At 37.6% G+C, this 27617-nt stretch overlaps 1 protein-coding gene across 1 annotated transcript in view; it reads left to right on the forward strand.

The window, feature by feature from the left end:
* Positions 1-781: 781 nt before the first annotated feature.
* Positions 782-27617, forward strand: part of SLC9B1 (solute carrier family 9 member B1) — a 72219-nt gene continuing 45383 nt past the window's right edge. Inside the window, exons 1-4 of the mRNA XM_045996482.1 lie at positions 782-864; positions 11270-11359; positions 19805-19874; positions 21587-21725. Coding sequence (XP_045852438.1) covers positions 19806-19874; positions 21587-21725 — 208 coding nt within the window. The 5' untranslated portion in view covers positions 782-864; positions 11270-11359; position 19805. The remainder of the gene's footprint in view (positions 865-11269; positions 11360-19804; positions 19875-21586; positions 21726-27617) is intronic.

A 27617-nucleotide genomic window follows, 5' to 3' on the forward strand; every position in this document is an offset into this window, starting at 1 on the left:
TTAGGATTAAGAATCCAAAGAATCAAAAAAAAAAAAAAAAAGAAAGAAAGAAAGAAAGAAAGAACCCAAAGCTTCTAGGGGCCCGCCCTCACCTAGGTTAACTCTGCTTTCGTTTCATATGAAGGTCTCCACATAAGATTTCATGTGAGGGGAAAAATGGGTTTTTTGGTAGTAACAGGACATTGAGTGTTTACTTTGTACCAAGCCCTGTTCCAGACACTTGTCATGTATCAGTTCATTTTTCTCACACCACCAGCAACCGCGTCCTTTACAGCAGAGAAAACGGAAGCTGGGGACGGCTACCTATTTGTCTGTCATTCCATAGCTATAGAGTGGCAGTGCTGAAATTTGAGCCCAGACGGTCTTATCCATAGAGACTATTCTCTTTTACAACTGATATTTCAGCTGACTTAAGAGGAAACATAATGTGAGTTGTGACAAGTCACTTCTGGCAGGTGCCGCCGCCTGGTGCTGCCTTTTGGCTGACGTCTACTCTGTCCCTGGACTTTGACAACCCAATAGATCAATATTCACAAGAGACGTGGAAAGGAAAGGGTCGAATAAACTGACAGCACATCAGTCGGTCCCGGCAAACCCCAAAACCCTCACCTCCGCAGGCCGCAGCTCCCACCACACCGCTTAAAGGCGCTTCCGCCACTAGCCCCGCCCCGTCCCGCCAGACCCCGCCCAGACCCCGCCCCGCCGCCCTCTGCGGAGTCAGCGGCAGTAAGCGTGGCCCCGGCTGCCCGCGTGGGGGTTGGGTCTCGGCGGCTTTGCCCAGCCGGCGCGGCGCGTGGTGTACGCGGCGGTTGCTGGGCGCCAGGGCCGCTCCTGGGGTAGCGAGGGATGCTGAAGGAATTGTAGGTACGGTCCATTTTTCTCAACTCTCCCTTTCCAGGCCCTTGGGCACTCCTGGTCCCGGGTCTCCTTTGGTCCTTCCCTTCTTGTGGACCTGAGGAACTCCTTACCTCCCACTTCAGGAGGATGTGTATCTCCGAGGCTGGGGAAACAGCCACAAACCCTTTTCTCCCCTCTCCCTGACTCGTTTCTGTACTCCCTCATCCCGCATCTCTTCTTTATTCTTTCCCTTCCTCCTCTGTTTCTCTCGTTTTACAGGTAATTGGCAAGTAAGACAAAAGAGGTCTGTCAGTCAAGATTGACTGCAAAATTAATTTTATTAAGGGCAGACTGTTGTACAAACGGTGACTATCTGCAAATGAACCTTAACATGCTCTTGTGACTGGAGGTGTGTTCCAGGATTCGTTGCTTATTATCCCGGGAAGACCTTCCTCCCTAATTTACCCTCCTCTGCGTTCCCCCGTCCCCAGCCCCTTTCTGTTGGCTTTATCACAGGGGACAAGCCCTTTAGATCAGTGCTTTTGAAGAATTAAGGACAGTTGTTGCACAGGTGTCCACCTGTGCACCAGGTGTCCAGTACATCATTCAGGAGTCGTAAGTGCTCTGCAGGCCCTACCAAGTCCCTGACACCCCTCGATGTGTGTCCTAGAGTCTGTGAAAAATTAGATGGTGCAATGGGAGAGGGGCAATTGACCCCCATACTCCCTAATTCTCCATAAGGGTAAATAGAATTGTTATTTGTGCAACAGCACTGTGGGAAGTTAACACTTGTTACTATCACAACTAAAGAATTCATGACCCCGGATGGTTTAGTTACTGTGTGCCTATGAAAAGGGCATTCATATTTATCGCCTTCTGTGAGTACCAAAATTTATATAGCTTTTTATCAGTTGGCTCTTTTCATGAGCTCCCACCCATTACCGGACAAAAGGAAAGAGGCATGTGCAGTAGTGGTACTATATAAATAACATGTTTATGCTACATCTCATTTTGTACATTATTTGCATATTCATCCTGTTTATACATTTCTGTGAGATGGAGTTGGTTCACAAAATTCCAGTTTACTGAGGAGGGAACTAAACACAGATTAAACAGTACCTGGAACTTAGTATAATATACATTCAGTAAATATTTGTTGAAGGAATAAATGGATGAGATCCTCAAGGAACCCTGCCTTATACACCTTTGTATTCTCTGGACGCAGAGCTAAGTCTAGGCCTAGGAAGTTCGCAAATGTGAGAGAGGTTGAGTGACTCACTCCGGAACAGGCATTCAATAAGTTATCTTTAGGGAGCTAATATTTTGCCATTATTCTGAATATAATGGTAAGAAAGACCGGCAAGATCCCTGTTCTCATGGAACTTAAAATTTAGTGAAAAGGGAAACAAGATACGAACAAGGAAATTTTGGATAATGTTAAGTGACTTGAAGAAGTAAAACAGTATGAAGTGAGAGAGATACTGGGGAAGAAGTTGCTTTAGATTTATTGGTTATGGAAGGGCTTTCCAAAGAGCTAACATTTGTGCTGAGACCTCAGTGATGTAAAAAAGCCAACCACAGAAATATTTAGGATCAGAGAATTGCAGTTAAAGGATGCTCCAGTTGCAGAAATCCTACAGTAGGAAAGAGCTGGGCTCTTTCAAGGAACACCATAAGATTTCTGTAGCTGGAATATGGATAAAGTGGTGTAATATGACCTTAAAGAGATAAGTAGGAGCTAAATCACATAGGGCTTTGAATAGGTCATGGGGATCTATCTACCCATGGAATAAGTTTGGAATTCATTTAAAGCGTGATGATAAACCAGCAGGGAGTTTTCTGGAAGGGAGTAATATAATCTGATTTACACTGAAAAAAAGATGTGCTCTCCCTGTTATGTGGTTAATGTATCATAGGGATTGGGGGAGAAGATTAGTAGCAGAAGATAGTTGTGATCCAGGAAGGAATCACAGTAGTTTGGGCTTAAGTGGTATAAGAAGTGAATGGGTATGAAATATATTTGTAGGCAGAATCTACAGACTTGATGATATTATGAATATCGGGGTGAGAAAAAAAGAGAAGCTCCTAGGCTCTTCTCTTGAATTTGAGTGGATGGTTCTGCCATATACCAAATGAAAAAGACTAAAGAAGAATGTGTGTGTGTATGTGTAGGGGAGGGTTTTAATTTTGCTCACCTTAAGTTTGAAATGTTTATCAGAAATCCAAGGGGCGCCTGGGTGGCTCAGCGGGTTAAAACCTCTGCCTTCAGCTCAGGTCATGATCTCAGGGTCCTGGGATCGAGCCCCGCATCGGGCTCTCTGCTCAGCGGGGAGCCTGCTTCCCTTCCTCTCTCTCTGCCTGCCTCTCTGCCTACTTGTGATCTCTCTCTGTCAGATAAAGGAATAAAAATCTTTAAAAAAAAAAAAGAAAAAGAAAAAAAGAAATCCAAAGTAAGTTCTGTGTTTTGAGTTCTGTGTAAGGAACCAAAGATATAAGGTTGAGATTTATCAGCACATAGAAAAAACTACCTGGAGAAAGTGTATTCATAGAGAGCATTCCAATGATTAGAGGTAAAGCAGAAGAAAAGGAGCAAGCAAAGGAGATGGCAAAGGAGTAGCTGGGGAAGTAGGAAGAAAACCCAAGAATGCGGGGACCTAAAAGCCAAGACAACAAAGCATGGCTAGTGCTATTGAAACATACTGAAAAATCAAAGAGATCTGACCATTGGATTTTGGCAACATGTAGTAGTTATGTGCCTTGACAAGCAAAATGAAGAGAAAATGTAATGTGAAGAAATAGACATAGCACTAGAGATATCTCAGGATATTTCATGAAGAAGAGTGAGAAATGTAGGTAATAGAGGAATATGTGGGGTCAAAGTAGAATTCTCAAAGATGGGAATACTGAAGTGTGTTTCTAGGCTAATGGGAATTATTCCATAGAGGAGAAAAATTATAGTATAAGAGAGAATGTGTATTTTAAGAGTGAAGTCTTTGAGAAAACAAGAGGGAATGGGATCCAGGGAATATGTAGACGTATTGGCTCAGAAACATGAACATAAAATTTATAGTAATAGGAAGAAAGGCAGTGAGTATAGATAGCCATGCAGACAGATGAATAGATTCAGTGATCTCAGGAGAGAGTTTCTGCCTGATACTGATTCTCTTTTTCTCAAGAAAGTAGAAGGTCTGAGGTCTGAGGCTAGATCAGTAAGGAGAGAGAAGGAAGAATGTTTGGGTAGAAGGTTTAAGGGGTTAAAAGAAGACATAAAATAGACATTTTATTTTTTTTTAAGATTTTATTTATTTATTTGACAGAACACAAGCACGGGGAGCCCCAGGCAGAGGGAGAGGGAGAAGCAGGCTCCCTAGAGCAAGGAGCCTGGTGCTGTGCTCGGTCCTAGGACCCTAGAACCATGACCTGAGCTGAAGGCAGACACCTAACTAACTGAGCCACCCAGACACCCTATAAAATATCATTCTAAAGGACAGACGGCAGTCATACTTGCCTTGGTCTGTGTGGGCTGCTCTAAAAAAATAGCGTAGACTAGGTAGCTTATAAACAATTTTATTTCTCATAGTTCTAGAAGCTGGGAAGTTCAAGATCAAGGTGCTGGCAGATTCAGTGTTTGGTGAGAGCCCTATTTGTGGTTCAAAGTAGCCAAAATGGAATAAGGAGCTCTCAGGAACTCTCATCAAGGGTATTTATCCCATCCATGAGGGTTCTGTCCTCATGACCTAGTCATATACCAAAGACCCCCACCTCCTAATGCCATCACATTAGGGGTTAGGATTTGAACATATGAATTTTGAGGGGACACAAATATTCAGTCAATAGCAATACTAGAAAAGCATAGTAGCATAGCTGGGTAGGATCAAGTGCCCATTTGAGATTTGTGGCCTTATTAGTGGGTAGCTGAGATAGGGTGGAGGAAAAGATCATAGTAGCCGAGGAGTCATAAGACCATACTGTTGGGAGGGTTGGCTACGTGGTTATTAGTGATAAGTTAGTGATTGAGTGAGTTCTTGAACCCAGATATCCTGACTTCCCAGCTCGATAGGTTACCATTTTACTGATAAATGGCTCACAGCATTATTCTTTTGTACCACCTACCCTTCTAGTTAACATTAAAAAAAAAAGACTTTTTTTTTCTTTGATCCATGTTTCTAAATTCTAGATTTTCATAGGCTGCTGCTTTTTTCTCTCTTATCCCCTTTAATATTTACTTGTTAAATTTTACGTTTGTTTTTGGTGTGTGGGGGCTTTTTTTTTTAACCACTTCCATCAATATGTGTTTATTAAATTGCAAAACCCTAACTCTTAAATAGTAAAGTGGGGATGAAGGATGAAATTTGGAAATCCTGTTGCCTATGGAGCTGTGATGACCAGTAATAGGGAAACCTAATTTGCATTTACTCAAATAATAATAATAATAATATATAATAATAATAGACAGCATTCAGGTAGTCTTTTGCATTTTATAATATGCTTTTTTTCTTATTTTTAAAATTTTTTAAAATTTTTTTATAAACATATAATGTAATTTTAGCCCCAGGGGTACAGGTCTGTGAATCGCCAGGTTTACACTTCACAGCACTCACCATAGCACATACCCTTCCCAATGTCCATAACCCCACCACCCTCTCCCGACCCCACTCCCCCCAGCAACCCTCAGTTTGTTTTGTGAGATTAAGAGTCTCTTATGGTTTGTCTCCCTCCCGATCCCATCTTGTTTCATTTATTCTTTTCCTACCCCCCAAACCCCCCACGTTGCATCTCCACTTCCTCATATCAGGGAGATCATAAGATAGTTGTCTTTTCCGATTGACTTATTTTGCTAAGCATAATACCCTCTAGTTCCATTCACATCGTCGCAAATGGCAAGATTTTATTTCTTTTGATGACTGCATAGTATTCCATTGTATATATATATATATATACCACATCCTCTTTATCCATTCATCTGTTGATGGACATCTAGGTTCTTTCCATAGTTTGGCTATTGTGGACATTGCTGCTATAAACACTCGGGTGCACATGCCCCTTCAGATCACTACGTTTGTATCTTTAGGGTAAATACCCAGTAGTGCAATTGTTGGGTCATAGGGTAGCTCTATTTTCAACTTTTTGAGGAACCTCCATGCTGTTTTCCAGAGTGATTGCACCAGCTTGCATTCCCACCAACAGTGTAGGAGGGTTCCCCTTTCTCCGCATCCTCGCCAGCATCTGTCATTTCCTGACTTGTTAATTTTAGCCATTCTGATTGGTGTGAGGTGGTGTCTCATTGTGGTTTTGATTTGTATTTCCCTGATGCCAAGTGATGTGGAGCATTTTTTCTTTGTGTCTTTTGGCCATCTGGATGTCTTCTTTGCAGAAATGTCTGTTCATGTCCTCTGCCCATTTCTTGATTGGATGATTTGTTTTTGGGTGTTGAGTTTGCTAAGCTCTTTATAGATTTTGGATACTAGCCCTTTATCTGATATGTCGTTTGCAAATATCTTCTCCCATTCTGTGAGTTGTCTTTTGGTTTTGTTAACTGTTTCCTTTGCTGTGCAAAAGCTTTTGATCTTGATGAAGTCCCAATAGTTCATAATTTCCCCTTGCTTCCCTTGCCTTTGACGATGTTCCTAGGAAGAAGTTGCAGCAGCTAAGGTGGAAAAGGTTGCTGCCTGTGTTCTCCTCAAGGATTTTGATGGATTCCTTTCTCACATTGAGGTCCTTCATCCATTTTGAGTCTAATTTCGTGTGTGGTGTAAGGAAATGGTCCAATTTCATTTTTCTGCATGTGGCTGTCCAATTTTCCCAACACCAATTGTTGACGAGGCTGTCTTTTTTTCCATTGGACATTCTTTCCTGCTTTGTTGAAGATTAGTTGACCATAGAGCTGAGGGTCTATTTCTGGGCTCTCTATTCTGTTCCATTGATCTATGTGTCTGTTTTTGTGCCAGTACCATACTGTCTTGATGCTGACAGCTTTGTAATAGAGCTTGAAGTCTGGAATTGTGATGCCACCAACTTTGGCTTTCTTTTTCAATATCCCTTTGGCTATTCGAGGTCTTTTCTGGTTCCATATAAATTTTAGGATTATTTGTTCCATTTGCTTGAAAAAATGGATGGGATATGCATTTTATAATATGCTTTTATTTTCTCTTATCTCATTTGATTTTACAACTACCTTTTTCAGATGAGGACACTGAGACTTAGAAAGGTTAAGGGTCTTGATCAAGGACACATACCTAGTAAGTGGCAGAATTATTAACCACAGTGTTCTGACAGTAAGTCCCATATTTTTGACTGTAGTAGTTTGTCTCTTTGCTTTTTATACTTTATTATATCCAAAATGATATCAAAGAAAAACAGCTAGGTAGAAAGTAATGGCTGGCTAGAAGCCTTTTACAATTCAAAAACTTTTTCTGTATGTTTAAAATTCAACAGTTAATGAGATTAGATAATTACCTACCATCTGTGTTAGGTAATTCAAAGAATGATTACTTAGAGATGATTATGAAATCACTGATTTAATCTAGTAGGGAAATGCAAGTCACTAAACAGCATTTCTTGCGCCCTCTCCCAAGCAATTTTATATGTGCTTCCACAATACCCTGTATTGACTAAACTCTATATGCAAAGGAGAATGAATTCAGTACCAGTTACACAGTGGGCTGTCAGTGAATATTTGTCAAATAATAGCATGATGATAGTTAAACGAGCAATTGTATTAGTGAGATGAATGCTGTGGTAAGGGATGGATGCTGTGATAAGGATGCTTTCTAAAGGGAACTTCTACACTGATATAGAGTTATTTGTACAAAAAACAGTGGTGTAGGGTTAGAAGACAATATATAGAATACATAAAGTCTCAGAGATATGAGGCTTGGCAAGTTTGAAGAACTAAAATATAGCTGAAGTTTAAAAAGCCAAGTAAAAAATGAGATTGGCAAGGACAAGTTTAGCCCTTATTAAAGTGAGTTCCATAGCTGAGTTTGAGTTTGGACATTTTTCTTCTATGGGGAGCCATTGAGAAATATTAGGCAGGAAGTTGCCATAATCATGCTATATTTTAGATTATGCTGCACTGTGGACATTACAAAGGGAGGCCCAAGACTGGAGGTAGGGAGACCAGTTGAAAGGTCATTACAGAGCTTATGGCAAAAGGTGCCTATAGCCTGGACTGGAGCAGCAGCAATTTATAATGAGAGCAGTGTACAAAATTTTCAGTTACTTAGGAGCTTGAATTAACATGATTTAGTAACTCAGTGGATATCAGCAGGGAAGGAGAAGGAATGACTCCTTGGTTTCTAGTTTCAGCAACAGGTAGATGGTGGCTTCATTCTCTGAAATAGGAAATTCCCTGAAGAAGGAATAGACTTAGTGGGGAACGGTTTTGAGTTCAGTTGTGCATATATTGAGCTTAAGATGCTTGTAAAGACAATGAAGTAGAGATATCCAGTAAGTACTTAAATACACTATTTAGAAACTCAACAGAGCTTCTCTAGGCAGACTCATCAGCATATTGGTCATAATTGGAGCCATGAGAATAAAATAAATTTCCTAAGAAATGTTTGTAGAATAAGAAGAGAAGGGGGGGGCGCCTGGGTGGCTCAGTGGGTTAAGCCGCTGCCTTCAGCTCAGGTCATGATCTCGGGGTCCTGGGATCGAGTCCCACATCGGGCTCTCTGCTCAGCGGAGAGCCTGCTTCCCTTCCTCTCTCTCTGCCTGCCTCTCTTGTGATTTCTCTCTGTCAAATAAATAAATCTTTAAAAAAAAAAAAAAAGAGAAGAGGGGATAGGGAAGAGTGCTAAGGAACCCCAACACTCAAAGGATGGATAGAGAAAAAGAAGACCAAGAAAGGACAACCAGAGAGCTAGAATGAAGGTTGGACAAGTGATAATGTGATGTGAGAATTCAAAAAGGGAAGACAACTTCTAGTTTTGTGCAGTGCCTTACAGGAAATTCTATTGGAAAGACCCTTAACCAACACAATTCATTTACAAAGAAGAGATGCAGTGGTAAAGTATTACAAGCAAAGAAAACAAAAAATGCATGGGAGAACAAGTAACAGTGTAATGTGACTGAAATGTAGAATCAAGAGAACTAGAGAGAAAGCCATGATAGTTTGATGCTCTATCGTGGAAAACCACGGATTCTGGGTAAATTGTTGGTAACTTTACTATTTGGTAAGAAAAACCATTGTGGTTAGGGTAAGGGAAAGACAAGGATATAAAACATGTTCTGAACCCTGGAAAACCTTACCATTTTATTGTGGAAACAAAATCTCAGCACCTGAAAAGAATAAAAATTCAAGATAATATCTGATTAATGAGAACAAACACTTAATATTACAGTGGCAAAGTCGACTTGAATTGGAGTACTAATTTAGTCCAGATTTGTATTGTCCTGATTAAACAATAATGCCAACTAGTCATTATCTTAAAAACAAAACAAAAAGTCCTGATCTAATTTGAATGCTCTTATAAAGTATATTCTCTTTGTAGATACAGCTTTCAAATTCATTTGTTCAGAAAGGCTTATACTGAGTTTTTACTTGATGATCTTTGACATACACTCAAAAAGACTTCTTTGTATGAAAGATAACAATAGCTCCAAACATCCTAAAACAATACATGTAAATACATATTGATGCTGATGCTTTACCTAACATTCATTTAATAAATATATGTTAAATGAGCATTATGTGTCAGTAATACTTAGTGACTCTGGGCATGGGCTACATATTGAAACACACCTGAATTCAAATCCCAGTTCTGCTTTCAATGGAAGGAAAAATAAGTTGCAATCTCACTTAGAATAGTTTATACTTAATTCTAAGTATTACGATTTTTTGAAAGAAATTTCAGTTATTATGTATCCAATTATTAATGCTGCTGTCAAACTTAATTGATATTTTTACATCTCTAGGGGAGAGAAATAAGGAATGATTTTAAAGTATTTGGCTAAACCGCTGAGTGAATGATCCCTATTTAAGAGCACTAAGAATTGGCCATAAATTTTGCTGAATGGTAGGGATAAAGTCACTAGATGTCGCCATTGCACAATATTGCTTCAAAATGATAAACCCGAAGTACAGTATAGAGTACAAGAACACAGACCAAGGAAAGACAACTAGTTGTTTCTATTATATGATATACATACATACACATATATACATATTTATATAAGATGTGTAGGTAGTTCCAAAGCAACATGTGTTGATATTCTCTCATACTGTTTCTTAGTAAGTCTAAGTGAATAGAAAGGAGCATAGACTTAAAACTGGCAAAAACCTTTGATCATCTAACCTTCTCCCTCTCTACCCCATTTTACAAGTTTGGAATTAAGGACAAGGAAGTGAAGTGACAAGAAATTGACTCAATACTATGTAGCAGATTAAAAGCAGAAAGCTTGGATTTCCCAACTTTATGATACCATACTGTTTCCGTTAACATTTATAATCAAAGAGACATTCTAATAAAACCAGAGCCTCTTAAATCCATCAAAACTTCCTATCCTTTAAAAGCAAAGTCTAGGGGCGCCTGGGTGGCTCAGTGGATTAAGCCGCTGCCTTCGGCTCGGGTCATGATCTCAGGGTCCTGGGATCGAGCCCCGCATCGGGCTCTCTGCTCTGCAGGGAGCCTGCTTCCTCCTCTCTCTCTGTCTGCCTCTCTGCCTACCTCTCTGCCTACCTCTCTGCCTACTTGTGATCTCTCTCTGTCAAATAAATAAATAAAAAAAAATCTTTAAAAAAAAATAAAAAAAAATAAAAGCAAAGTCTAACAATATGATAACATCCCCCATTTCTAATAAAAATTATCAGTTGAATACCATAGCTTTTGCTATGAACTGTAAAGACATCTCACTTTATCCCCATAATAGCAAGATATGTAGTCTGTAGTTATTTCTGTCTTATTCCAAAAAGGATTTTTAAGAAATTTATTGAGGGGTACCTGGATAGTGCAGTCCGTTAAGCATCCCACTCTTGGTTTTGGTTCAGGTTGTTATCTCAAGGTCATGAGATTGAGCCCCTCATTGTGCTCCACACTCAGCATGGAGTCTGCTTGGGATTCTCTGCCCCTCCCTGCCAACTCTCGTAATCTCTGTCTCAAATAAATAAAGTTTTAAAAAGAAGCTCACTGAAATAAATATATCATAAAATTAAAAATGAAACTGAAGTGATCATAAAAGATACTAGAATATAAACCACTATTAAGTCTTCTTTTTGTTAGTATATGAAAATCATGCCCTAATGTCTAGTAAAATCAGATTTGATTGGCTAGTCTCAAATTTTGTTCTGCCTTCTCTACCTGTGAGCACAAAGTAAGAAGAGTAGATAGTATTATGCTCATTAAAAGATAACCAGATACTATAATTTCTCCAAGATCATGCAAGTAGTATATTTCTGATTTCAAAGCCCTCATTCTTTCCATTTTGCCAGCTATCCAGACGTATAATGAGAGGACTCCTAACAGGATACAGTCACTGTAACCCCTAGACACCTGGATTGCCACAATTCTGATTTATACAGGTAGGCTGTTGTTTATATCAAATTTATTTTCAAAATTGCACAGAGCTGTTGACAAGATTTATTCTGTCAAGAAACTGACTCCCAAAAATTTATTAAAAGAAAGATAAATGTTATGAGCTTATCTACATTTTAAATAACAAAATTTGTATTGTATTAAGGAAATTGGCATTTGAAAAATTGATTATCTAAGAAAAAGACATCTCCAGGGGTAGTGAGAAGTCCAAAGGAAAACAGAGAAGAGATATCTAGAGCAAAGAGGAAAACAGATAGGCACAATATTAGAAAGAAGGGGGCAATGGGGAGAGAGCTAAAGCTCATATATCCTGCCTAGCCTGCTTCTGATCCCTAAATTACTCAGGTATCTGGATTTTCCTCTTTATCTTCCTCCTTTTTTGTACCAAAAATCTTTTTAAAAATCTTTAAAATTCTTAAATCTTACCTTAGCCAGGGTCCTAGCTCTTCAAACCTTCCTTTCTTCTCCTTTATTCAGCCAATGCAGAAATGTTTTTGTTTTTGTTGTCATCTTGAGTATGTGGCATTTTAAAATTCTCAGTTCTTGGGGCACCTGGGTGGCTCAGTGGGTTAAGCCTCCACCTTCGGTTCAGGTCATCAAGCCCTGCATCAAGACCCGCATTGGGCTCTCTGCTCAGCAGGGACCCTGCTTCCCACCCCCCCCCCCCCGCCTGCCTCTGCCTACTTGTGATCTCTCTGTTAAAAAATAAATGGAATCTTTTAAAAAAATTAAAAAATAAAATTCTCAGTTCAGTCCATATTTGTTTCACAAATATTTATTGAGTGCTTACCACATGTAGATCAAGGGTAAAAGGTTATTGTCCCTTCTCTCGTGGAGCACACATCTTTCCAGTTCCCTCCAAGATGTAATAGGCCCACTGCAACCTCTTTTTTTTCACTGCTCACAGTAAAAAACTCAGGACAAAACATGAAGAGCAACTACATGAAGATCAAAAAGTAAAAAAAGCAAATGGATTGTGAAGGAGTCAAAACTACAAGACTGAATTTCTTTTGCAGCTTTGACCTGAAGACGGGCTCCAGTCATAAAACCAATGCAATGATAGCACAGGAGGCCAAAACTACAATAGAAAACCTATTTTTATGACCTCAAGATGTAGAAAAATGGACTCTATAGTTTAAAGAGAGCATGAGGAATCCTTGTTATTGATGTTGTTTTCCTTTTGTGATTTTTCCCTAAGGGCAGGTCCTATTAATGGCATTATGGGCTACTACAACTCAGAGAAAAACCCCATCTTCAGACCAGAGAAACGAGGAAAAAAGACCTTGAGAGATATAGCAGGGTACAGATATAGGAGAAGAAAAAAACTGGAGAATGAGTTTCCTTAGTTCTGCATATGAACCCATTCAGGGGCTTTAGGTCATCTCCATCTGTGCATGCATGAGACAGAACATTGAACATAGGAACAGACTCAAAGGAACCCCAGAATTTTTAGTTAGCAGTTAACAGAAATAGATGTTAAAATGACTATGACTGTAAGAACTAAAACTAGGAAACTCTTAGAAGAAAATATAGGGGGAAACCTCATGATATTAGATTTGGCAGTGATTTCTTTGATTAGATAGCCAGAGCACAGGCAATAAAAAATATAGATACATTGTTCTATATCAAAATTTAAAATGTTTGTGTGTTGAAAAACACCACCAACAGAGAGACAAGACAACCCACAGAATGAGAGATTAGTGCAAATAATTTATCAGGCAAGTGATTAATAGCCAGAATATATAAAGAACTCTTACAACTTGAAAACAAAAATAAATAACCCAGTTAAAAACTCGGCAAAGGGGTGCCGGGGTGGTTCAGTCACTTAAGCATCTGCCTTCGGCTGAGGTTATGATCTCAGGGTCCTGGGGTGGAGCGCCACATCAGGTTCCCTCCTCAGCAGTGAGTCTGCTTCTCCCCCTACCTCCCCTTCTGTGATCTCTCTCTCAAATAAATAAATAAAATCTTAAAAAAAAAAAAACTGGGCAAAGGACTAAAATGATATTTTTTCTTTTAAATTATTTTTATTAACATATAATGTATTATTTGTCCAGGGGTATAGGTCTGTGAATCATCAGGCAAAATAGATATTTTTCTTTTTTTTAAATATTCATTTATTTGACAGAGACCTCAAGTAGGCAGAGAGGCAGGAGGGGTGGGGGGGTGGTGAAGCAGGCTCCCTGCTGAGCAGAGAGGCAGATGTGGGGCTCAATCCCAGGACCTTGAGATCATGACCCGAGCTGAAGGCAGAGGCTTAACCCACTGAGCCACCCAGGTGCCCCAAAATAGATACTTTTCTAAAGAAGTTATACAAATTGCTGATAAGGGCTCAAAGATGCTCAACAATCATTGGAAAATGGCAATGAAAACCACAGTGAGATACCATTTCATACCCATTGGGTTGGCTATTATGAAAACAAAGTAACAGGTGCTGCCAAGTATGTAGAGAAATCAGAACCCTTGTGCAGTACTGGTATGAATATAGGATGGTATAGGCATAGTCACTGTGGAAAACAGTGTGGCAGTTCCCCTAAAAATGAGACAATTACCATATGATGTAGCAGATTTCCTTCTTGTATACACCCAATATAATTGAAGGCAGATACTTGAACAGTTATCTGTACATCCATGTTTTTAGCAGTATTATTCACAATAGACAAAAAGTGGAAACAACAGAAATATCCATCAATGAATGAATGGATAAACAACATGTGTTATATATATACAATGGGATGTTATTTATCCTTAAAGGGGAAGGAAATTCTGATACATGTTACATGAATGAATTTTAAAGACATTATATTAAGTGAAATAAACCAAATGCAAAAGGACAAATACTGTAGGTTCCATTTATCTGAGGTACTTAAGGTACTTTAATTCATAAAGATGGAAAGTAGAATGTGGTTTCCAGGGAGTTAGGAGAAGAGAGAATGGGGAGTTAATAGGAAGTTGGATACAGAGTTTCAGTTTGGTATAATAAAGTTCTGGAAATGATAGTAGTGATGGTTGCTTAACAATATGAATGTACTTGATGCCAGTGAACTGTATACTTTAAAATGGTAAGTGTTTTGTTATATGTATTTTATCACAATGGAAGATTTTTTAATGACTGTGATTAATATCAGCCAAGAACATATTATCTTCAAAGGAGCCATGGTAAGAATTAACAGTTAATGTCTCAATAGAAATCATGGGAGCCAGAATAGAGAGGAACATCTTTAAAATTCTTAAAGAAAATAACTTCTGATATGGAATTCTGTATTCAGTGAGAATACCTTTCAAAAGTAAAGGTGAAATAAAGACATTTAAGGCAAACAAATAAGGAATGTATTGCCAACAGATATATATTAAAACAAATATTGAGGACAGACAATACCAAGGTCAACAAGGATATAAAACCATAAAGACAGGGGCCCCTGGGTGGCTCAGAGGGTTAAAGCCTCTGCCTTTGGCTCAGGTCATGATCTCAGGGTCCTGGGATCGAGCCCCACATCGGGCTCTCTCCTTGGCAGGGAGCCTGCTTCCTCCTCTCTCTCTGCCTGCTTCTCTGCTTACTTGTGATCTCTGTCTGTCGAATAAATAAATAAAAATCTTTAAAAAATAAAAAAATAAAAAATTTTAAAAAAACGTAAAGACAGGTTACAACTAGTGCAATAAGGAAAGGAAAAGATAAAATATATAAAATTTAGAAAGTAAGAAATAAAACATTTGCTGGCTATGTGTTTGTATACTTAGAAATCTAAAAGAATCGTTAGAATAAAGTGAATTTATCAAGGCTTAGATATAAAGTAAATAAATAAAAATGTATTTCTGAATACCAGCAAAAAACAAGTAATAAATTTTTTAAATGGTACCATTTGGTACATCCCCAAAAACATCAATACCTAGAAATAGATCTAATGAAAGATATGTAAGAGCTCTACACTGACAACTATAAACATTACTAAGATAAACTAAAGAAAATCCAAGTCTGAAGAGATAACGGTGTTCAAGAATTAAAAGACTCAGTAGTGTTAAGATGTCAGTTCTCCCCAAATTGACCTACAGATTCAATGCAATTTCTGTCAAAATTCCACCAGAGAGAGAAAGTGAGAGTGTGTGTATAAATAGACAACCTTATTCTAAAATTTATGTGGAAATATAAAGAGATAAAGAGTCAATCCTACTCTGAAGGAGAACAAAACTGGAGAACTTACAACACTAGGTAACAATTCCTATTATACAAATACTAGTGTAGTGTTGGCATAAGGACAGACAAATAGCCAGTGAAACAGAAGAAATGAAAAATTCACATATATGTGGTCACCTGATTTACAACAAAGGTGATACTGGAATGCAATGGGTAAAGGATGATCTTTTTTTTTTTTTTTAAGATTTTATTTATTTATTTGACAGAGAGACAGCGAGAGAGGGAACACAAGCAGAAGTGGGAGAGAGAGAAGCAGGCTTCCCGCTGAGCAGGGAGCCCGACTCAGGCAGGGCTCCACCCTGGGACCCTGGGCCCTGGGATCATGACCTGAGTCAAAGGCAGACACTTAGTGACTGAGCCACCCAGGTGCCCCATGGATGATCTTTTTAATAAATGATGCTAAGTCAGTTCAATATTGATATGAGAAAAAATGAATTTTACCTCTTCTCACACCATACATAAAAATCAAATCCAGATGGATCTTAGACTTAAATGTGAAAGGCAAAACATTAATGCGTCTAGAAAATATATATAGGAGAATACCCTGTAATTTTGGGGTTGGAAAAGACTTAAAAAACAATAAAGCTCTAATTATGAAGAAAAAATAAATTAGGCTAAATTAAAAATTTCTGTTCATTCAAAGACATCATCAGTGTGAAAAGGCAAGCCACAGAATAGGAGACAACATAGCCTATTTATATATCTAATAAAAGATTTGATTCTGGAATCCATAAAAAAACTCAAAAAAATCAGTAAAAGTCTGCCAATACATTTTTTTAAATGAGCAAGAGATTTGAACCGACACTTTGCTACAGAAAATATTCAAATGGCCAATAAACATGTGGAAATAATGTTAGTCACCATGAAAATGCAACTTAAGGGGCACCTGGGTGGCTCAGTACGTTAGAGCTTCTGCCTTCAGTTCAGGTCATGATCCCAGGGGGCTGGGATCAAGCCTGGCATAGGGCTCTTTGCTCAGCAGGGAGCCTGCTTACCCCTCTCTCTCTCTCTCTCTGCCTGCCTCTCTGCCTACTTGTGGTCTCTGTCTGTCAAATAAAAATTTAAAAAGAAAAAGAAAAAGAAAATGCAATTTAAATCCACAGTGCAACAGCTCCAGAATAACTAAAAGGAAAAAGATGATACCAAGGTTAACAAGGATTTAAATAGTGTTAAAGAGCATTTGGTTCAACTTCCAGCTATGCCATTAGCTAGTTGTGTGACTTTGGGAAAACCACTTACCCTTTGGGGGTCTCAGTTTCCACATCTATAAAATGAGAATAACAAGTAACTCATATTATGCTAAGCGAAATAACTCAATCAGAGAAAGACGATTATCATATGATCTCTCTGATATGCAGAGTTTGGGAGGAAGGGTGGAGGATCAAGTGGTAGGGAGGGGAAAAAATGAAACAAGATGAGACTCGGGAGGGAGACAAACCATAAGAGACTCTTAATCTCAGGAAACAAACTGAGGGTTGCTGGGGTGGGAGGGAGGGATAGGGTGGCTGGGTAATGGACATTGGGGAGGGTATGTGCTATGGTGAGCGCTATGAATTGTGTAAGACTGATGATTCACAGACCTGTACCCCTGAATAAATAATACATTATGTGTTAATTTAAAAAAAACTCAGTGTTGTGGAAATGATTCATATTAAGTGCAACTTAATCCAACTTTTATCAGCTTTTATATAATTTAATCCTCACAATAACCAATATATTTAGCAATATATCATTCCAGGTAAGGAAATTGAGGCCTATGGAAATAAATCACTCCTCACAGTTATTAAAAGATAAAGGGGTAAAATACATTCCTATCTCAGCTCCAAAGTCCTTACTTTTAGTTGCTATGCTTACTACCTCCAGTTCCTCTCTTGGCAGATATGTAAAGAGAGTATTGAGTAGTTTCCAGGCAAAAATGTTACTTGACACAGTATCAAACTTCTCTTACAGTGGCTAACATGTACATTTATTGTTCAGACTCCTTATCTAGGTTTTGAAGTTCTGTTGCATGGTCCGCTTGCCTGGATTCCAAGTCCTGCTATCCTAACCATGACCTATAGATTTTTTTTTTAAGATTTGTTTATTGATTTTTAGAGAAAGAGAGGGAGAGAGGGGGCAGGGGGAAAGCAAAGGGAGAGGACATCTTAAGCCGACTCTGTGCTGAGCACAGGGGCAGACTCAGGGCTCAATTTCACTACCCTGAGATCACAACTGAGCCAAATCCAAGAGTTGGAGGTTCAACTGACTGAGTCACCCAGGTGCTCCAACATAGCTGTAGATTTTAAAATATGCTGCCTGGTGTCTTATACGATTCTTGGTGTTATGTTTGCCTCTTCCTGTCTACCTGCCTAGTTATGACTCACAGTTTCTCCTTAGTTAGGTCACAGCTCAAATGTCACCTTGATGATCATTGTAACATCTTCCAGGTTTATTTTCTCCAGTACTTAATCACAACCTGAAAATATGTTGTCTTTCTCTTCCTCCCAACAAGAATATCATCTCCATAAGAGCAGAAACCTACCTTTGTTTTATGTTATTTTGCTGTTTTATCTTCAGAGCCTAGAAGAATAGACATTCAATAACTATTGTATGAACGGGGCTTTGTGCCCCGACCTCACAACTCTTGTGCACTCCAGCTCAAATTTCTTAATATTTCTAGCCCTCAGCCTATCCTTTCTGAACTCGCCACAGCTTAGGTGATTTCACTTACCCTCCTTGTTCATACAGCTTACTCACTTTTAACTTCTAGTCCAACAGTTAATGACAGGCTCTCATTCTAATGACCAGTTTCTGTATTCCCTTTCATTAAAGTGGAATTTTACTTTAAAGGGACTTAGCTATTTTTCATCACATCTTAAAAATAAAAGTTATTTTCTGGTTTTTTTTGGGTTTTTTTTGTTTTTTTTTTTTTAAAGATTTTTTATTTATTTATTTGACAGAGAGAGATCACAAGTAGGCAGAGAGGCAGGCAGAGAGAGTGAGAGGGAAGCAGGCTTCCTGCCGAGCAGAGAGCCCGATGTGGGACTCGATCCCAGGACCCTGAGATCATGACCTGAGCCGAAGGCAGCGGCTTAAACCACCAAGCCACCCAGGCGCCCTTATTTTCTGTTTTAATGTCAAAAATTAGTTATGATTCCTTATAGGATTTTACACACTAATATTTTACTTCATTAAAATGAGGCAATAAATGTAAGCACCTGGCATATATGGTGGATACTCAAATGTTAATGATTCTTTTCTTTAAAAATTTTCGTTATTAAAATTGCTTGCCTTTTTAAAAAAGTCTAGATACTGGAAATACTGTGGGGTTTGGTCTTATCAAGTACCTAAAAATTCAGACTTAAAGTTTTTAATTTTGTCCTCAACAGTAACTCAGGAATTGAAAGATATTTTTATGGCAACAAAAATCACAGAGAAGGTAGAAATAATAGATATTTTAAAATAAGATTTCAGACCTAATTCTTCTCCTGATGTGGTCCTATTTCATTTTTTTTTCTAGTTCATTGTTATTCAAAATGAAACTTATTTTATTTTGTTTAAATGTTGCACCTATGGATCTTTCAAATGGACTACATATGAAGATAGTATGTATCAGTAACTTACAGATGTAGGTATTAATGCAGTTGATCATATTTAATTTAAAAAAATTTTTGGACTCTTGGGTGCCTGGGTGGCTCAGTGGGTTAAGCCTCTGCCTTCGGCTCAGGTCATGATCTCAGGGTTCTGGGATCCAGTCCCGGGTCCTAGGATCGAATCCCGTGTCGGGCTCCCTGCTCTCGGCAGGGAGCCTGCTTCCTCCTCTCTCTCTCTCTGCCTGCCTCTCTGCCTACTTGTGACCTCTCTCTGTTAAATAAATAAATCTAAAAATAAAGAAATTTTTTTTTACTCTTCTGACAGGGATGTGACTGAAGGTAGAGTAAATCAATGCTGAAAATTATTTCAGTGCATAAAATAAAGAACTGAGTTTTCTGATACATGCTTTTAAGATATTACCCACCATTATGAACTACTGAGAAGTATTAAATTTCTGTGTGATAATGGTTTTTAAAACATATGTACATGATTTTGCTTCATAACTTTACAATGAATATTTGGAGCTGTCTTAACTATGAAGATATCTGGCTTGACTATGATACAACTTTATGATAAAAAAATCATTAAAAAATTAATCCCACTTACCCATGTTTGTTTCAGATGTCTGTATAGTACTATTTTATTCAAATTGTTTTTTTTTAAATATTAGCATGTACACCACAGAATCACAAAATGAACATCTGGAGGATAAAAACACCCCATCATCTACAACGTCTCAGGTAAAAACCTAAAACTATTTTGTAATGTACAATATAAAAATCAATCTGATCTTAAAGTTTATTTTTCAAGTTTACCAGTTAGGTTTCTATTATATGTCTGGTTAAAAAATGAGAAGGTGTCACTTAAAAATAACTAGTTTAAACAAGTACTAAGAAATGAGATAAAGGAATGAAAAGATGGAAAGGGGTGACTAAAGATTATTTTGGAGTAAAGAGTTCAGATATCAAGAATAATGGAAATATGGCTTATTATTTCTTGCCATATCTAGGAAAAACTCAATAATTTAGACTACAAGAGGTAAAGAACTTAATTAAAATGTTGTGTTATATATTTGAAAAGAACCAAGTTTTTATTTTTCTAAGAGTACAGAGTAAGTCATAGACCTGTTGGTCTATTTTACTGCATAATAATTGCTTATGATTAGAATTATAAATTGTTTACTTTTTAAAAATTTGTTTACTTTTTTAAAACAGAGGTTTCTATAATTCTCAAGGGCCCAAAAGTTTGTTGTTTTAAATATGTAAAATATTCACCATTAATTCAAATTATTTGTCTATAAAGACTTTATCCTAGTCTATGTCAATTTGTTGTTTATTCTGAAATAATAAAACTTAAAATAGTATGGTCTTACCTCATATGATCTTTGACGCACACTAATCAAAATTCATCTTTGTGTCTTTACCTTGGCCCTTTTGTATAGTGACAGACTTCCCACAGAAGTCTCTATACCAGAACTACAACAAATTAATCACGATCAGATTTAAAGAACTTTGATATTAAAAGAGCTACATAATTCATTTGCATCAGCTGCTGTGATGCCTTTGCCTCCCTAGTCATTAAATGTTAGGGACAAAGAGCCTCTTTGCTTCCTTAATATGTCCATGCCTCTAGCCTTTGTTACCATTTCTTCTGATAATCCAGTGTTCTCTCTCCACTGCACTCAAAGTATTATCAGTACACTCAAAGTGTTGGCCTGTGTGTACACATGCATACATGTGCGTGCACACACACACACCATGACAGTAAGGCAAAACTGATGATTTCTATTTCAGGGTTAATGCTACTCTGTTTTGTTTTTTTATTTTTTGTCTTGTTTTGTTTACCTTGGTAGAAACCTCTCAATATTCTCACCAACTAAGATGTCTTTTTTTTTCTAAGTCAGCAGTTTCATAATTAGACTAACTACCATTAAAAGCCTGGAAGATACAGCTAAACCCATGAATTACCTAAGGATGTTATCTATAATTAAGAGTGGGAGCATGAACCTTAAATTTCTGAAAGCTTGATCTGTTTTTCTCATTTTTCCAGTAATATAATTTTTCAAAAAATGAGTCCAAGTAAAATTATATTTCACCTCCTTTCCAACATAGTTGTATTTTCATTCTACAAAAGTTTTATTAAATAATCTTTGGCAGTAAGACTGAAGAGGAACACTTTTAATTATTCTGCCTATGCTATAGCTCACTTTTTCAGTATGCATAAATCACAAATTAAAAATAGCAGGTACTCAAGTCTATAAAAGCTAAATCAAGGTGCTCTACAAAGTGACATCCTCAAATACCTATTGATATAGTGCATGAATATTCTTTTTATGTGTAATTCTCCAGGGTGACAGTAATGATATGAATTTAATTGAGATTTGGTGGTTTTGTACTGTCATAAAATTGTATGAAAAGTGTATTTCTTCAAAGATTTCCTTGCTTTACTTCAGATCCTCAAAGATAGTAGTATTAGTGAACATGAAGAAACTAAGGAAACAGTCTTGTCACAAACAGAGGAAACAAAACCACAGATGGAAAAGACTTGTTCTTGTCCTCCACAAGGAAAACTGAATAAATTTATTACAAATGGTATGTGAAATAAGAAATGTAAGTAGAGAAAAAATGAGAGATGTATTTGATAAATATATATTTTTAAAGATTTTCTTTATTTGACAGAGATAGAGCACAAGCAGGGAGAGCAACAGAGGGAGAAGTAGGCTCCCCACTAAAAAGGAGCCTGATTTGGGGCTTGATCCCAGAACCCTAGGATCATGACCAAGTCGAAGGCCAACACTTAACTGACTGAGCCACTCAGGTGCCCCTATATTTGATAAATATGATAAATATTAAAACAGGAACCAACAAAGCCACTGCTAAACCTATACATTTACTGTACACTTTAGCTATATACTTCAGTCTTATTACAAGCAATATGTGGACAAAGAGGAAATATTTCCTTAGCTGTCAAAAACTAATAATAATTGCTTAACAGATACATATTTTAATTTTTTAATGACTTCTTCTGTTAAATCTTGGGGATTAGAAACAGCATGGATTAAGGGGCGCCTGGCTGACTAGGTCAGTAGAGCATCTGACTCTTGATCTCAGTGTTGTGAGTTCAATCCCCACAATGGGTGTGGAGCCTACCTGGAAGGAAGGACAGAAAGAAGGAAGGAAGGAAGGAAAGAAGAGAAGGAAGGGAGGAAGAGAAGGAAGGAAGGAAAAGAAAGAATGGGCATTAATTAATGATTTTTATTTAAACCCTACTTTTGATATTTAGTTTCTTAAAGATTTATTTTTGAGAGAGAGAGAGAGAGAGAGTGAGAGTGGGGAGAGGAGCCAAGGGAGAGAATCTCAAGCAGACTTCCCACGGAACCCAGAGCCCAATGTGGGGCTCAGTCTGACAACCCATGAGATCATGACTTGAGCCAAAATCACCAGTTGGACACTTAACCAGCTGAGCCATCTAGGTACCTCTGATATTTAGTTTTAAGTCAGCTGGAATGAACATTATACCCCTGGCAATATTAAGGTTCTTAATAAAATTAGGACCCAAATTTTTAAGGAGCTGCTGCCTTGTAAAGGATTGTATAAATTTGCTTTACCATTAAAATTTTAAAGCATCTTGGGCACCTGGGTGGCTCAGTGGGTTAAGCCGCTGCCTTCGGCTCAGATCATGATCTCAGGGTCCTGGGATCGAGTCCTGCATCAGGGCTCTCTGCTCAGCAGCGAGCCTGCTTCCCTCTCTCTCTCTCTCTGCCTGCCTCTCTGTCTACTTGTGATCTCTCTCTGTCAAATAAATAAATAAAATCTTTAAAAAAAAATAAAAAATTTTAAAGCATCTTATTGTCATATTTATATGCTGTCACCTAATATTAATAAAAGATTTTCTTGATTTTTTTCTAGATATTCTATATGATTTAACTTAGATTTTGGTCTCCATAAATATAGAGCCTATAGAGAACAATATTTAGTTTAAAATATGATGAACAAGTAACTGAAGTTTTAAATTTTTCTTTTCTTTTTTTTTAAGATTTTATTTATTCAGAAGGAGAGAGAGCACGCACATGTGCAAGCTGGGGGAGGGGAAGAGGGAAAAGGGGAGAGAAAATCTCAAGCTGACTCTGCACTGAGTGCCAACCCTGACACAGGACTTGATCTCATGACCCTGAGATCACAACCTTAGCAGAAACCAAGAGTCGGACACTTAAAACCAACTGAACCCTCAGGCACTTCTAAAATTTTACTTTATTTACTGCTTGCTAACTTTAAACTTTTGAAACCAAATTTTACTAATTGATTTTCCCTTAGTAAAAGTTACTTTTTAATTAACATCAATTTTTTTTTAAAGATTTTCTTTATTTATTTGACAGACAAAGATCACAAGTAGGCAGAGAGGTGGGTAGAGAGAGAAGGGGAGACAGGCTCCCTGCCGAGCAGAGAGCCGGATGTGGGGCTCAATCCCAGGACCCTGGGATCTTGATCTGAGCTGAAGGCAGAGGCTTTAACCCACTGAGCCACCCAGGCACCCCTTAACATCAATATTTTTAAGGATTCTAAAGCTGAACTTGAATATCTGACAGTGTAAAGTGATTGGACTTCTTTGTAAACATAATTTATGCACATAGATCTTACATGTACTTTACTATGACCGTATACTCTATATAGTGGGCATTGTCTATACAGCAATTGTTAGGAGTAGGGTCAGGGCCTGTGAAGAGAGGAAAATGTATTGATCACCAAAGATTATCCACTGAGATTGAGAACTGCAGTTTGCTCAGGAACTAATTTAGGAGTTTTATAACACCAGTACTGAAACTACAAACATACTTGGGTTTATAACTGGTTTTCCCCTTTGTTTGCTTTCATTTTTGATTTTTCAAATTTAGAGAAATTTATAGGAAAAGTATCTTCCATGTTTCTATCTTAGGGGGTGTATATTCTTGTATTCTCTTTTTCTGTCTTTGTCTCTGTCTCCATCTCCATCTTTCTGTCTGCATCTTATCTCTGTCTCTCTCACACACACAACTGTACACCCTATATTGGTGTACAGAAACTCTTAAAACATATTTTCTAGATAATAGCATATATTCTAGGTAATGGAGATAGAGCTGCAGTTTCTGTATAAATCATATTTAATTCACCAATCCCATAATGTATATAAGTTAATTTAGTAAGAAATCTAAACTCTCAACCACATGGAGAAATCAGTCTTATCACTTTTAAATCACACTATTTATATCTTTTATTCAGGTGGTAGCTTGCCTAGTACCAAAGAAATGGATATTCTAAAAAAAAAAAAAAAGAAAGAAATGGATATTCTAGGGAAATATTTTAGGTTTTAGGCTATTATTCTTTTTTGTTTCTTTTAAGTTTGCTCTCAGTAAAGATACTTTGTTTTCAATAAAAGGTACTTAATAACTATTTTCATAAAGTTGTTTTTCCTTTAAATAAATGAAAGGAAATCTTTATTATATGTCCAACTATGACTTTCAAATAATCTTAGGACCAGAATTTCTCCATTAAAATCTTATCATCAGTGTTATGAAGTAAGGAGTCTTGAAAGTTTAGAGCTCAAAAATAATATCCCAGACACTTTCAATTTCTGGTCCAGCATCATCCCTCCACCTTAACATATAAAAAGCTGAACAAACTGAAAAATTAATGACTCTTCTTAGTTCCACCAAAGAAGTAAGGCTAGAGGGCAAATAATTGCCCCTCAAATTCGAGACAGCATGTGGATACAAAGGATCATAACTTATCAGAGCAGAAACCTCTGTGGGAACCAGTAGTAGGGTAGGTATACCTAAATTTTAATTGACAAATTGGCTAGGGACTTAGGGTGGATAAGTCTGAGGGGGGTAGGCCAGTCATGGTACCGGAAACACACTTTTGTGAGTTTTACCTCCAGGAGCCATCTTGCAGGCGGAGGAGGAAAGTAATCATATGCAGTATACTAGAGCTTTCTGCTCTTCTTAAGAATACCTTCCCTCAAGAGAAACCGTTTTATCAGAACCTAATCTATGGGGATTTTATCTGAACCAAACTGACCAGGGAAAAGAGAAATAACCAAAACTTGCCCCCTCTGTATAACCCCCACTAGCCTCCTATAAAACCTAATGGGATAGGAAAAAAAACAAAACAAAACTAAGAGGCACTTGTGAGGTTTATAGTGCAGGAGCAAAGTCTCACTAAAGACTGGTTCAATACTATAGAAGTCTTCCCCTTCCCACACAACTTACCACTATGTTACCAAAAGTCTTTTTACCCAGGACAATATCTTCACTTTTAAGCAAAAATATGTAAGATGTATTTAAAGACCAAACAAACAACAACAACAACAAAAAAAACACCACAGTTTAAAGAGACAAAGTATCAGTAGACCCAGATATTTCAGGGATGTTGGAATTATCAAACTGTGAATTTTAAAGACTACGACTAATATACTTAGGGCTCCAATGGAACATGTAAGAATGGAAGAGTAATGTAAGCAGGAGATGGAAGTCCTCAGAACCAAAAAAATGCCAGAAATTAAAAACACTAATGGAAACAAATGTCTTTGATGGCTTCATTAACGGACTGTACACAGCTGACAAAAGAATCTCTGAGCTTGTGTATCTGTCATTAGGAAATTCCAATGCTGAAAAGTAAAGAGGAAAAAAGATTGGAAAAAAGGAACAGAATACACAAGAACTGTGGGATGACTACAAAACATAATGGGATTAGCAGAGGAGAAGAGAAAAAGCAGCAGAATAAAGATTTGAAAGCAATAATAACTGAGAATTTCCCCCAAATTAACACCAGATAGAAAACCACAGATCCAGGAAGCTCAGAGAATTCCAAGCAGGATAAATACCAAAAAATAAATAAACTAACAAAAATACTACACTTGGGTATATCACATTCAACCTATAGGAAATCAAAGATTTTTTAAAGTCTTGAAAGAAGCCAGGGAGGGGGAACACTTTACTGATAGTGTAGCAAAGATAAAAATTATATCTGACTTATCTGCAGAAATGATGCAAGTAAAAAGAGAAGGAAATGAAATATTTAAAGTGTTGAGACAAAAACAACAACACACCAGCCTAAAATTCTTTATACTACAAAATCATTCAAAAGTGAAGGAGAGGGTCTCTTGGGTGGCTCAGTCAGGTAAGTGTCTGATTTTTTGATCTGAGGTCATAATCTCAGGGTTGTGAGATTGAGCTTCGCATCAGGGTCCACACTGGGCATAGAGCCTGCTTAAGAGTCTCACACACTCTCTCTCTCTGTCTCCCACTGTCCCTCACCCCCAAATTAAAAAAAAAAAAAGTGAAAGAGAAATAAAGACTTTCTCAGACCAACAAAAATCAAACCAGGAAATCTGCCTTGCAAAATGTTAAATTCTTCAGAGAGAAAAAAATTATATAGCTCAGAAACCCAGATTTACATAAAGGAAGAGCATCAGAGAAGGAGTACATGAAGGTAAAACAAAAACTTTTTTTAATATTCTTAAATGATTGAACACATAACATTTCACAATAATAGCAAAAATATGTTGACTGATTATATGCATTATTCTCAAGCTTACATGGAGCATTCATTAAGATGGACCACATTCTGTCATATCCATACAAAACACCTTAATTAATCTAAAAGAATAAAAATCATACAGTATATGCCCTCAGACCATAAAGGATTTAAGCAAAAATTCCAAAGGCAGTTGGAAAATCCTAAAATACTTCGAGATTAAACAATACATTTCTAAATAATACATGGGAACTTCAAGTGATATTTTAAAATAGTTGAAACTAAATGAAAATAAAAATACAAATTATGAAAATTTGCGGGATGCAGTGAAAGCAGTGCTTAGAGGAAAATTTATAAAATTTAGAGGCGCCTGGGTGGCTCAGTCAGTGAAGCTGCTGCCTTCAGCTCAGGTCATAATCTGGAGTCCCAGGATCGGCGCACATCCTGCTTCCTGCTCACTGGGGAATCTGCTTCTCTCTCTACCCCTCCCCATGCTCACGCTTTCTCTTACTCTCTCTCTCTCTCTCTTTCTCTGGCTCATTCTCTCTCAAATCAATAAATAAAATCTTTAAAAAAGAGTGAGAATTTATAAATTGAATGCACATTTTAGAAAAAAATAAGACTCTAAAATCAATCTTCTGATCTTCCACATTAGGAAACCTGAAAAAGGAGCAGATTAAGCCCAAAGTGAACAAAAGAAAATAAATAGCAAAAATTAGAGCAGATATCATTTAAAACAATAGCAAAAATTCTAGGTGCCTGGGTGGCTCAGTCTTCAAGCATCTGCCTTCAGCTCAGGTCATGATCCCAGGGTCCAGGGATTGAGCCCTGCATCGGGCTCCCCACTCTGCAGGAAGCCAGCTTCTCCCTCTCTCTCACTCCCCCTGCTTGTGTTCCCTCTCTCGCTATGTCTCTGTCAAATAAATAAATATAACCTTTTAAAAAAAATAGCAAAAAATCAATGAAACCAAA

This window comes from Meles meles, chromosome 2 (assembly GCF_922984935.1).
Source record: "Meles meles chromosome 2, mMelMel3.1 paternal haplotype, whole genome shotgun sequence".
Classification (NCBI taxonomy): domain Eukaryota; kingdom Metazoa; phylum Chordata; class Mammalia; order Carnivora; family Mustelidae; genus Meles; species Meles meles.